General features: G+C 56.4%; 1 protein-coding gene across 2 annotated transcripts in view; it reads left to right on the top strand.

Annotated features, from left to right (window-relative positions):
- The first annotated feature begins 4,134 nt into the window (after positions 1–4,134).
- Positions 4,135–11,492, top strand: part of ARID1A (AT-rich interaction domain 1A) — a 54,710-nt gene continuing 47,352 nt past the window's right edge. Inside the window, exon 1 of one of the 2 annotated variants that reach the window (XM_064398685.1) lies at positions 4,135–5,770. In XM_064398685.1, the coding sequence (XP_064254755.1) occupies positions 4,685–5,770 (1,086 nt within the window). In that variant the 5' untranslated portion in view covers positions 4,135–4,684. The remainder of the gene's footprint in view (positions 5,771–11,492) is intronic. The other variant, XM_064398684.1, reaches the window with a different exon arrangement.

The raw sequence follows: 11,492 nt of genomic DNA, 5'->3' as shown, positions 1-11,492 counted from the left end.
TTTGCCCTTTTTTTTTTTCCTTTTTTTTTTTTTTTTTTTTTTTTTTTTTAGTAGATTTACTCTTCCTTCCCCGAGCTCACCGGAGCGCTGCTGTCCGAGGGCAGCCGGGGTGCACACCCCCCAGTATACAGAATAAACGGGGTTCATATTTCGTTGCACTTCATTATTGCTTTCCTGCCCTTCCCGATATCCCCCAGTTTTCCCTGGAATTAAATTCCACCCCCACCCTTCCTTTCACTGCGGGCTGAGCGCTGCTGTCCTGGCTCAGCACACACGTGCCCCCCAAACTTGCTCCGTGGCACTTTTGCCCCTCTGGGGCGGCTCGGTGCGGGCGGGGGGCGCGGGGCACGCGTGGCCCCAGCCCCGGCTGCCCCCGGGGGTCGCGCAGGATGCGCGGGGGCTGCGCTCCCGCGTCCCTTCCCCTCCGCGAACTCCGCTTCGCTTTTTCCCCCTCCTCGCCAGTGCTGCTGAAATAATGCATTTCCTCGAGTCAGGCCGAGTCCACTTTCCTGCCTTAAAATGCATCCAAAGTTTCGCAGATCGCTGTCAGATGTCACCAGCGGGCTCTCGAGCCGGGGCTCGTCCCTGCCCGGGGGAACCTGGCGTGGGAAGCAGCAAAACCCCCGGAAAATCCACGCCTGCCTTGAGCTGCTGCATTCAGCAAAGGGACAGAGTTACCTTCGCCTGGCAGTCACAGCGCAGAGCCATTGTGTCTCCCCAGAAAGCGAGATTATACAATATTTTAGCATTATGTTGAAGTGGATAAGTGAGCGTTGTCTCGCACGATGCCCAGCAAACAAATAATTCAAATAATATCAATCTGAGTGGTGATGGAGCCACAAGGAGAGTGCTTAACCCAGATACAACAAACACTGCAAGGGATAGGCTGGGCAAATACAAACACATTGAAAGGAAATGTGATTTTCTTTAGCAAAAAGCCTGTAAGAGAAGCTGAGGTACAGCCAACAACCCTCCCAGCTCCGTTCCATCTTTTGCAGGGCGCCCCATGGATTATAATAGATGGGTCTCTTGTTCTCGGGTCCAGCGTGCCCATCCCCGCACGCCGTGCCTCTGGGTGTGGGGGAACAGCATCCTTCCTTCCCCACGCACTGCATCCATCCCTGCCCAGCTCCCCTCGCCCTGCCCTGCTCGCGCTCCTCCAGACTTTATCTCGGGAGCTGCAGCCGGCTCCGGCAGCCGGATCCAGTCCGTGTTTGTAGCCAGGGAAAGGCTGGATAATGATAACTTGTGTGTGCGAGCTGAGCCGAGGCAGCGCTGACTTTAGTCCGGTTTCCATGTCAACGATTCAGTCCATATTTGCCATCACACAGTTGGCAGAGCCCGATTTTTTTTTTTTTTCCTGGAGGGGGGAGACACTACTCCTGTTTCTAGTACTCTAATCTAGACCAGGTTTCCTAAACTGCCTTAGTGCTGGGTTAAATGGCACGGCCACCTTCATGAAGGAGACTTCCAGTCAGGAGGAGGCAGCGCGGTGGCGGTGGCCTGCAGTGCCATGTGAGCGCTGCTTCCCAGCCTATCTGAGAGCCAGGAGCCGGGCCGGGCTGAGCGAGGCGTGCTCGGCTCCTGGGGACACGGCCAAGGGAGCACGGCCACCGCTGCTGCCGAGCGGGGACGGCTCCGGCCGGCAAAAGTGAGGATGTGCCGCAGGGAAAAGTCGCTGCTGGTCCCGTGGATGGCCGCGACATCCCGGGACGGAGGGAGGATTTTCAGCTCTTAGGTGGCAATGTTGTTAAGAACTGTGCTGTCATCTGCTTCCCAGTCCTCATGGCTGGGAATTCACTGAATGCCTCAGTATTGAGTAAAGTGCCAGGGCCTCATTGATGAGGCGTATTCCAAAATCTGCTGCAGCTTTCACAAACATTTGGTAAAGTGAGTGTCTCCTCATTGTGTGGGTGGCTGGGGAATCCAGGCTGCTTTTCACATTACTATCAACACCGGGTTTCATAGTCTGACATAGTGCTCCTTGGAGGGGGTTCCAAAAGACGGACTCAGGTAGAGAGGTGTGAGCTCGGGATCTTTGCCTGGATGCAGCCAAGTGCTTCCCAGGCTCCTGGCGTGAAGTGGTTAAACTTTTGGTGATGCTCAGTGAGATGCTGGGGCTTTGCTCCCTGAAGCAGACCTATCTTTGGGGCTGGGGAGCTGGGTGCTTGAATGGTTCTGGGATAAAATGGCAGAATTCTCTCCAGTCTGTGGAGAGAAAGTGCCAATGAAACGCCCAAGGAATGGTGTTTTGGTCCTGTGGGGCACCGTGGACACTGACAGAACACCGGGCTTCACTTCCGAGAGTCCAGCCTGATACTGGAGGAGTTTTCCCCCTCTTCTCCTTTGTCTTTCCAGAACCCACGATTTCATCAAATAACTCCTCTGATAAGAGGATGTAGATCAATTTTCATTCTAGTACATTCCACAGTTTCCAAACTCTTCTGAAGAAGAACATGTTGGTGCTTTTTTCCTTCCCTGTGGTCCACACATCTCACTAAAGCCACAGGGCCTCCCACGTGAGATTTCAGCATTGTACTGGGGCTCCAACCCTTGAGAAGGCCTTGAGTACTATCACAACACCAATATCATCATTTATTACCCATTTTTTTCCTAATAGTTTATTTACAGCGGAGGAGACAGGCTGACCAGGCAATTTGCTGGATGGAATCTGCTCCATATTGCACAGTCAACTGTGCAGGCTGAGAAATGGCAAGGGTGCTTTGTTTGGAGCCTGAGGGGCAGTTTCTTGCTCTAGAAAACACTTAGAATTTTGCTATTTATCACCATATCCCACCTCCCCTCCCACCTTCCAGCTTTGGAATAACCCCTTTGTTCTGCCACCTGCACTCTAGATGATAAATATTTCATATTATAAGTTTTATAATGGGCGTGAGGGCTGAGTTGCTGTCAGTAGACACTGACACCTTCACCTGATCCCCAGCAGGCACACGGTGCTGGCAGGGACCCAGTGCTGCTGCCCAAGGCTTCTCCTCCTGTGCTGGACTCGCGTTTGCTCCCTCCCCGTGGGATTCCTTGCGGTGTGTCCTGCTGGGTGCTGGGCTGGGGCCAAGCCCTGCTTGCTGTCACTGCACAGGGGTCACTTCTGCCACATTATCTGCTCTGTGGTGACGTTCTAAAATGGCAGCTTCAGACCTCAGAGTCTCTTTTGGCTCCCCACCTACTGTTTTCTGATGTTTTGTCCCATCTTAAAGTCGTATTTACTTCCACTTCACTTTTCTAAGTATTTCCATATTTCCGAAGAACACCAGCACATGGGACTCAGGCCTAACCCACACCATGCCTGCCATTTTCACCAGACATCCAAGTCCTGATTTCTAAGAACTTGGTGTTTATAACCCGAATGACTCATGTTTTTGTCCCTCCCGTGCCCTGCTGCAGCCCTGCACCATCTGAAGTTAAACAGGCAGGTTCAGACCCCGCTGGCACAGGCCAGGCTATGTCCAGGACAGAGCTCCAGGTACACTGCTCTCCTCCCTCTTCCCGCTCTGCCAAGGCCTCGGGGATCGAGGAGGAGGTGGGAATCTGGGTCTGAAAGGGTTGCAGAAGAGCATGGCCCAATTCCCAGTTCACCTCTTGACAGCCGGGGAGCTCCAGCACGGCGCTGGGCTCTGACTGCCAGCGCATCCTGTCCCGCTGCCCAGCGTGTTGTGTCTAGATGCGCTCAGGTGGTTTTGGATCTGGGAATTCCTGGTTCCGTGCCCACCGCCCTCGCCTTGGCAGGAGCGGGGAGCCGGACTTTCTTGGATTGTCCGCGCGTGCAGTCACAGCCCTGGCGCGCCGCCAACGCCTTTTCCAGAGGGACACGGCCAAGCGGAGAGGAAATGACAACCGCTAACAGTTCGCAGAGGGCTTAATTCTAAATGGAATTTCTAGGGACAAAGAAGAGGCGCTCGGTAACCCACGGGCACAAACCCCGGGGCCGGCGGCCGCCGAGCGGCCAGCACGCCCGCGGAGCGCTCGGGCCGCGGGACATCGCCCGCTGCCCCCGGGGATCGCCCCGGGCGGCTCCGGGGGAGCGCTGCCCCCCGGCCCCCGGCTCCGCCGATCCGCCGCGGGTTTTGCGGGCGGCAGCTCCGCGCCGGCGGCGGCCGGGGCCGGCCCGCTCCTCCTTTGTGACGGGGGGGAGGCTCCGCTCCGGGCCGGGCTGCGCTCCGCTCCGGGTTTGGCAGGCGGCCGCGGCGCTGGGTAAAATGGCAGCGCTGAGCCTCGTGTCGGACTGAGCCCGCTCGGCCGAGCAGAGTCGGAGCTCGCCCAGCCCGGCCCCGCCGCCGCTCGGCCCCGCTCCGGGGACGGCGCCCGCCCGCCCGCCGTGTCCCCCCTCCCTCCCTCCCGCCTCTCCCGCACCGGGAGCCCCGTCCCGGGTCCCCCCCCACCCCCCCTTTCCTCCTCCTTCCCCCCCACTCCCTCCTCCTCCCCTTTCTCCGCCGGCTGCAACCGAGGAGGTACAGCGGGGCCAGGCCCCGGGAAGCCCAGCCCAGCGGAGCCCTCCCCGCCTCGCCGAGCAGGCCGGGGGGGAATGAGCCCCCGCTGCCCTGAAGAGCCGCCCGCCGCCGCCTGAGCGGGGAGAGCAGAGCAGCGAGGCCTCACGCCGGCCGGCCAGGCAGGGAGCAGCTCGGGGGGACCGGTCCGGGGGGGTGGCCGGGCGGGGAGGGGGGGGATCATGGCTGCTCAGGTCGCCCCCGCCGCCGCCAGCAGCCTGGGCGCCCCGGCTCCATCCGAGCTGAAGAAAGCGGAGGCGCAGCAGCGGGATTGTCCCCCGGAGGAGGCGGGGGGTGAGGCGGCGGCGGCGGAGCGCGGCGAGAAGCAGGCGGAGAGCGAGGGCCCGTCGGGGAAGGAGCTGCAGGACGGGGCCGAGAGCAACGGAGGGGGCGCAGGGGCCGAGTCCGACCTGAAGAGCTCGAACGGGAACCCGGGCCCCAGGCCCGCCGCCGCCGCCACCCTGAACAATAACCTCCCGGAGCCGCCCGGTGGCGGCGGCGGCGGCGGCAGCGACGGGGTGGGGGCGCCGCAGCCGCCGCCGCAGCAGCAGCCGCCCCCTTCCCACCCGGCCGCCTTGCCCCCGCCAGCCTACGGCTTCGGGCAGCCCTACGGCCGGGGCGCCGCCGCTGCCTTCCACCAACATGGCGGACAACAAAGCCCTGGCATGGCAGCGCTGCAGAGCGGGGGCCTGGAGCAGAACTACCCGGGGCCGGCGGGAGCCCCCGCGGGGCCGCCCCCTCCGCAGAACTCGCACGGCGCCGGGGCCGAGCACGGCTTCCCCAACCACCAGTACAACTCCTACTACGCGGCCGGGCGCAGCGCCGGCTCCTACCCGCCTCCCCCCCAGGCCTACGCCCTGAGCTCCCCCCGGGGCTCCGCGCCGCCGGCCGCCAAGTCCCCCGCGGCCGCCGCCGCCGCCTTCCAGCAGCAGCAGCAGCGCTTCGGGGTCATGGGTCCCTCGGCCGCCGGCGGCGCGGGAGGAGGGGGCACCACCCCGCAGCCCACGGCCACCCCCACCCTCAACCAGCTCCTCACCTCCCCCAGCTCCGCCCGCGCCTACCAGGGGTACCCCGGGGGCGACTATAGCGCCGGGCCGCAGGACGGGGCGGCCGCCGCCAAGGGCGCCGCCGACATGGTCTCGCAGTACGGCGGGGGCAGCGGCCAGGGCTGGGCAGCGGCCGGCGGGGCCCCGCCGAGGAGCCACCACGCGCCCATGAGCCCCGGGAGCAGCGGCGGCGGGGGACAGAGCCTCGGCAGGAGCCAGCAGGTACCGGCCGGGCCGCGCGGGACGGGCCGGGGGGGGCCGGGCACGGGGCCGGGCGGGGGGCGCGGGGCTCGGGGGGCTCGGGGTGGCGGCGGCGGCTCTCCCGCGGCTTCCCCCCGCCGGGCCGGCGCTGCCGGGCGCTGCCATTGTCTGTGCTGCTCGCTCGCTCTAAAATGGCTGCCTCGCCGCCTTCCCTTCCTCCTCCTCCCCGGCCTTTGTGCGGGGCTCCCGGGCCGCCGCCGCCGGGCTGCCCGCCGCCCCGGGGGGCTCTGCCGGGGGGCCGCGGGTCGGGGCGGGCGGCGCGGGCCCGGCGGGGCCGGGCGCGGGGGGCCGGGGCGGCGAAGGGCGCGCCCGGGACAGCGCGTGGCCCCGGCAGCGCCGCCGCCTTCCCGCGGCCCCGCGACCCCCGGCGCCGCCCCGGGGGGGTCCCGCGGCCCGCGGCGGGGTCCGGCGGGGCGGGCAGGGCCGCCAGGGGCCGGCGGGGCCGCGGGGGCCGCGGGGCGGCAGGAGGGGCCGCGGGCCGGGGCGGGAGCGCCGGCGGGGAGCTGGGCGATGGGAGCAGCGAGTGCGGATGGCTTGGGTTTGGGATTTGAATTATGGAGGTAAAATCCTTCTGTCAAAGCCAGGAGACAGTTGGTCTTAGGTTGACATCCCATCTGTGATCTGATTGGCTCCCCATCCCCTGCTCTTGGCCATTTATAATTGCCTCTGATGTAATGGTACAACCATCCTGATGAGCTCATAAACTTCCACACTCGCCTCCTCCGCCAGCCCCGGGACGGGGCAGCCCCGCGCCCCTCTCCGCATCCCCCGGCGTGACCTTGAGCCCCGCATCCCTCTGCCCCGTGCCCCGCGAGGCCAGGGCACGTTGTTTGTACCTTGGGTTTATTTTCCTTGTGATGCTGGATTCAGGCTGGAATAGAGTCTGTGTTGTCGGAACGGTGGCAGGGCTGCTCCGCACAATGGGCTTGCTGTTTATTTTGGTTATGTGACTTTCCCCTTGGTATAAATGATTTCTTTGATGGATCTGAGGATGCGTTTGTTCCTGCCTGGTTTTGGCCCTTTTCAAAACTGGGGCTGTTTGGGTTCTTTATTAGATGGGAGCATGTGGGGGGTTTTGGGGTGTGTTGCAGGCTGCAGAAGGGAAAAAACCCCCGAACAACCAAACAATCAGAACCAAACTTGTGGCCAAAATGCTGAAATTGGTCGGTTACCAAGAATTACCAATTTACGTTTAACAGAACTGTGATACAGGACAGGAGTCTCTAGCTCTGTCTTAGGGCACATTTGGACTTACTTTGAATGAGAACTGATATGTCTCCTTTCCCCCATAAATACAGGCACTTCCTAGAGGCTTCAGGTGCTGGTTGTGGTCAGGCTCAGCAGTGTCACAACTCTTCTGAGGAGTGGAAGTAGCAAAAGCAAGCCTGAGGATTATCTTTATTGTTGGATGTGTAGAATTCCCTCTTTGCTGGAATGGGAATGGCCAGGAAGCATGCAGAGGAGAAGGCAGTACAGCATCAGACATTTTAGATACGGGGGAAAGAGGTGCTGGTATCTTTATGTGACAGCCTCAATTAAAAGCAGGTTCCTTTCTGTGCTCAGACTCGCATCTCCAAGGCCTGTGGTGGCCTCGTGCAGGACTAAACTTCCCTTTTCATTCTGTGTGCTTTGCTCTGACTTCAGGCCGGGGTTGGAGGTGTTTGGTACCACGCAGGGTGACCTGCAGCCTCCAGAGCTTCCCTTCTTGCTCAGGACTTGTGCACTGATCTGAAAACTGCTCAGTTGTTTGTGCCTTGATTACCAGGGCACCCTCTGCTGCAGCACCTTGGGTGATGGCGTTGGCTTTTCTTTCAGGTTGGAGTTGTGCTGTCCCAGAGAGCAGATCTGCTCTCCCAGGGCTGTCAGGGTGGCTGGCAGTGAGTGTTGGAGCATCCTCAGGGAAGCTTTCAGGGAAAGGGAATATGGCCCTGTGTTCCATGGATGCAAGTACGAAGTGCTCACTTTGTAAATCCTGAAAAATCCCAATTTATATAAAATGTGTACGAAAATATGGAGTCAGGTTGAACTTCTCAGGTGTTTCTCTGCAGTTTACTTCTGTTAGTGTTCTGGTACAAATTTGCAAAAGAGGCTTTTTTTTTGTCTTGGTAAATGAATTTCACTTCATTCCACAAGCTGCTGACACAGTGAATTAGGAATACCTGAGCAAGTAGTCCCATAAACTGGAATTATTAATGAATAGTTGTTCTGACAATTAGTTGGGCTTGAGGAAGGACAAGTAGTAGATGTAGAAGGTAAATCAGCAACTCCCTCACCTCAAAAACCAAACTACTTTCCTCTCCCAGTCCTTTTTGTTCCCAGGATTGTTGGATTTAAACTGACAATTCCTCTTTTTCTGCTGGAAAAAGAAAAGAGCAGAGGTGTCTAAAGAAAAAAGCTTCCACGTGTCATCTGTGCTGCCCACAAAAGGTTGGTTAATAATAATAATAATACTCCAGCCCTGAACTGCAGCCTCCTGTGCTGTGTACTCCTAAATTCCCTGGATTAGGAGAATTTAGAGCTTTGTGTCTTTCTTTGTCTTGCACAGCAGTGAGCAGAGTGGGTGCTTCCCACCCAGCTCCTGAGAAATTCTAGGAGAGCAGGGCAGAGAGGGCAGCTCACCTGCCAGAACCTCCCAGGGAGCATCTGCAGGGCAGGAGGATGTGGGGAGAGCACAGCTGGGAGTGCTGGGCACAGGCAGTTTGGGGTGAGAGGCAGGGTGGTTAGTGCCCTAAATCCTCTCCAGGTACTCTTTAGGAATGCCAGTGATGCCATCAGCAGGGTTTTGTCACTTTGCTGGTGGAGAAAAGTAATTTTCTGTGGAAGTTGTTTGGGTGTGTGGTCACACCAGGGTTACACAGGGGTGCCTCCTGTGTGTAACCTTGACGGATACTTCACCCACAGCCAGGCAACACCAGGATGCTCCGTGTTTTTTGGGGTTTTTCCAGCTGATCTTTCCAGCACTGAGCAGGATCAGGAGATCAGCATGGCTGATTTGTGGTGTGTGGGATGAGAAATCCGGGCTTTGCTGTGGGAATGGCTTGTAGAGAGCCAGGCCATGGGTCCTGCTTTTCAATTTTTCCAGCTCTCCCATGGATTTGTTTCCACTGCTTCCCCTCAGAGCATGTAGCAGCTCTTAGTAATGAGCCAGTTTTCCCAGGGTCTTGGGATTTAAAGGAAACTGCTGAGAGAGAAAGGACTTCCCTGCCTTTAATAGATGGGCATTTCTCAGGCTTTGGCCACTACGAAGTGTCTCCTGTAATGGGAGAACTCTTTGGATCACATTAAACATTGACATCTTGGATAACCTCCCCATAGGTGCCCCGGCGTCTCAAGGCCTCTGTTATAAGTTCAGTGAAAGCAGTTTAAAAAAATCTTATGTTAATTAAAAAAAAAGCTTTTGGGCCTGTTGCCATACAATAGCTATTTTTTGTTGACTTTGATTCCGAGTTTAGTAGCGAGTGAGGCATGAAAAACGTTGTTGGAAATATGGTTTTTAAACTAAATTGGCACCAAAAGGCACTGTGCTGCCAGTGAGCTGCGATGTCTTGGAATGGGAAATTGGGACCTGGCTCCTCTTGGCTCGTGGTTTTTCCTTGCTTTGCATTGTGATGTCAGGAGCCCTCGAGTTGTGTGTTGTGCACTGGAGCTTTCCAACAAAAAGGAGAGTGGTGCATCTCCTTTCTCTGAACGAGCGATTTTAGGGCTTGGCTGTTTTGGAAAAAGCAGGAAAATTGTGCTGCTTTGATTTTTTTTTTTTTTTTTTTGGATAAAATCTTGTTAATCCTGGTGTGGACACTGGAGGTTTTGCTGCTTTATCTTTTTTAAACAGCCTGAATTCAACCAGGAGTTGTGTGATTCTCTTAAAATCTCTCATTTTCTGCAGTACCATCTCCCTGATGCCCAGCTTGGAGGTGTCCAGTATTTTCAGGCAGGATGTGTGTGGGATACAGGACAGTAAAACTCAATCCTCACTCTCAGCTGGAGCTTTTATTTTTCCCTGCCCTTATCACCACCAGTTTACAGGGAAACCCAGGACAAACCACTTGAGTGTTGTGGTGAAATGGGGTTAGCAAGGCTTGCCTACTGCTTTTTATGAAGTTTAATTGAGCTGCACTGTGAATCCTTATTTATTATCTGGTCTAGGGGAGGGTTTCCCCTATGGTGTCTCTCTTGTAAGGAAGTTGTTGGTTGCAAGATAGAAATTTGTTTTCTGGAAGGTTTTGTGTTTGACTTTTAGGCCTTTTTTGGGGGGGGCTAGAATACTTAGTGGTTTCCTGGAACTGCCCAGTTTTATTCCTTTTACCTGCTATATAACTTCTGTTTCCTGTTTCTGGAATCAGGAAAACTTCCTGTTTTCCCCTCGACAAGCAGGCAGAATGTCTTCCCTGATCTGAAATAATATTAGAAACTGGGCTGGGGGGAGGCAGGACAGTCAAATGTTCTGTTACAAAGCTGTGCCTGACTGTTCTCATAAGCTTGGTGCATTCATAATGCTTTGGGATTTTTCTGTTGTCTCATTTGAGAACTCTGGTCAGTGGTTCTGGTGTTACAGACGTATCACACGTTCCATGAGGGCTGTGCTAAAAATCCCAGCAGCTTTCCTTCAGAGAGAAAATAATGTCTAAAATTAGGCTTAATAGTGCAGCTGTTGGTTTTATCTGTTACCTCATACACGACTTTTCCACCACTTTTCTCCCTTACTCTTTTCAAAGGGACGCCACCAATTGGAAATCCAGCTTTTACCCTCTGCATCTGTGCTCTGGGTAATTAAAATATTAGAGGAGAAAATGCCCTTTCCAGTTCTTACTCTGTGTATTTAAAATTCTCTGGTTAGTGAGTCTGATTTCTTCTTTGAATTGCAACTCCTGTGTGATGGATTGTTCTGGGGAGAAGCTCATCAGCAATGCCACTGCCCAGTTCCTGCCAGGAATGCTGGAAATTCTCAAGGAGCAGCAGCAGCAAAACAGAAACTGAAGGCAGCAAATGTGGTTGGGGGGTTGGAAAAGATAAGCTGGTCAATATTTAGCCACTTGCTTTTTCCCTCTGGAATGGTCCTTAAACCATCAGCAGGGGTGGAAAACAGCATGTCCCCTTTTGTTCTGGTGGGAGAGAAAGGAAGGATACCTTCCTGCTGGGAAAAAATGTTTTTAAGAGGTCCTGCAAAAGTTTTTTTCTGTTGTGTGCTGGCTGCAAAAAGTTCAGTCTTTAATTTATGCACGGGCAGTGGGAAAACTGCACTGGATGTCTGTTAGCCAGAGCCATAAATCTCCAGCTGGAAGTGAATGACAAGTGGGATGGGAAGAAAAAAGCAGTTTTTTGGCATATTGGAGCTGCTTGGGCTGTGTCCAGTCCCTCCTGCCCACCAGCTCCCGGGTGGCACCAGAGGAGCTCTGCTGCCTTTTTGGTTTCCCTGGGAAGGCAGGGGAGTTCCTCACCTGGAGACAAAGCACACGTCCTTTTGGGGGCTCAGGAGGACCACGCTGTGCCCATCCGTCACGTCCAGGAAAATTCCAGTGTCCCAAATTCAACATCCCCTCTGCTGTCTGGAGATGCTGCTTTTGGTTCTTTAGGGTTCTGAAGTTCTGCAGGAGCTGGGTTTCTTTAGGGCTGTGAAGTTCTGCAGGAGCTGGGTTTCTTTGGGGTTCTTTGGTTCTGAAGTTCTGCAGGAGCTGGGTTTCTTTGG

The sequence above is a fragment of the Passer domesticus genome, chromosome 24 (genome assembly GCF_036417665.1).
Source record: "Passer domesticus isolate bPasDom1 chromosome 24, bPasDom1.hap1, whole genome shotgun sequence".
Classification (NCBI taxonomy): Eukaryota; Metazoa; Chordata; class Aves; order Passeriformes; family Passeridae; genus Passer; species Passer domesticus.
Note: the sequence above shows the minus strand (reverse complement) of the source record. Positions and strands in the feature narration are given on the sequence as shown.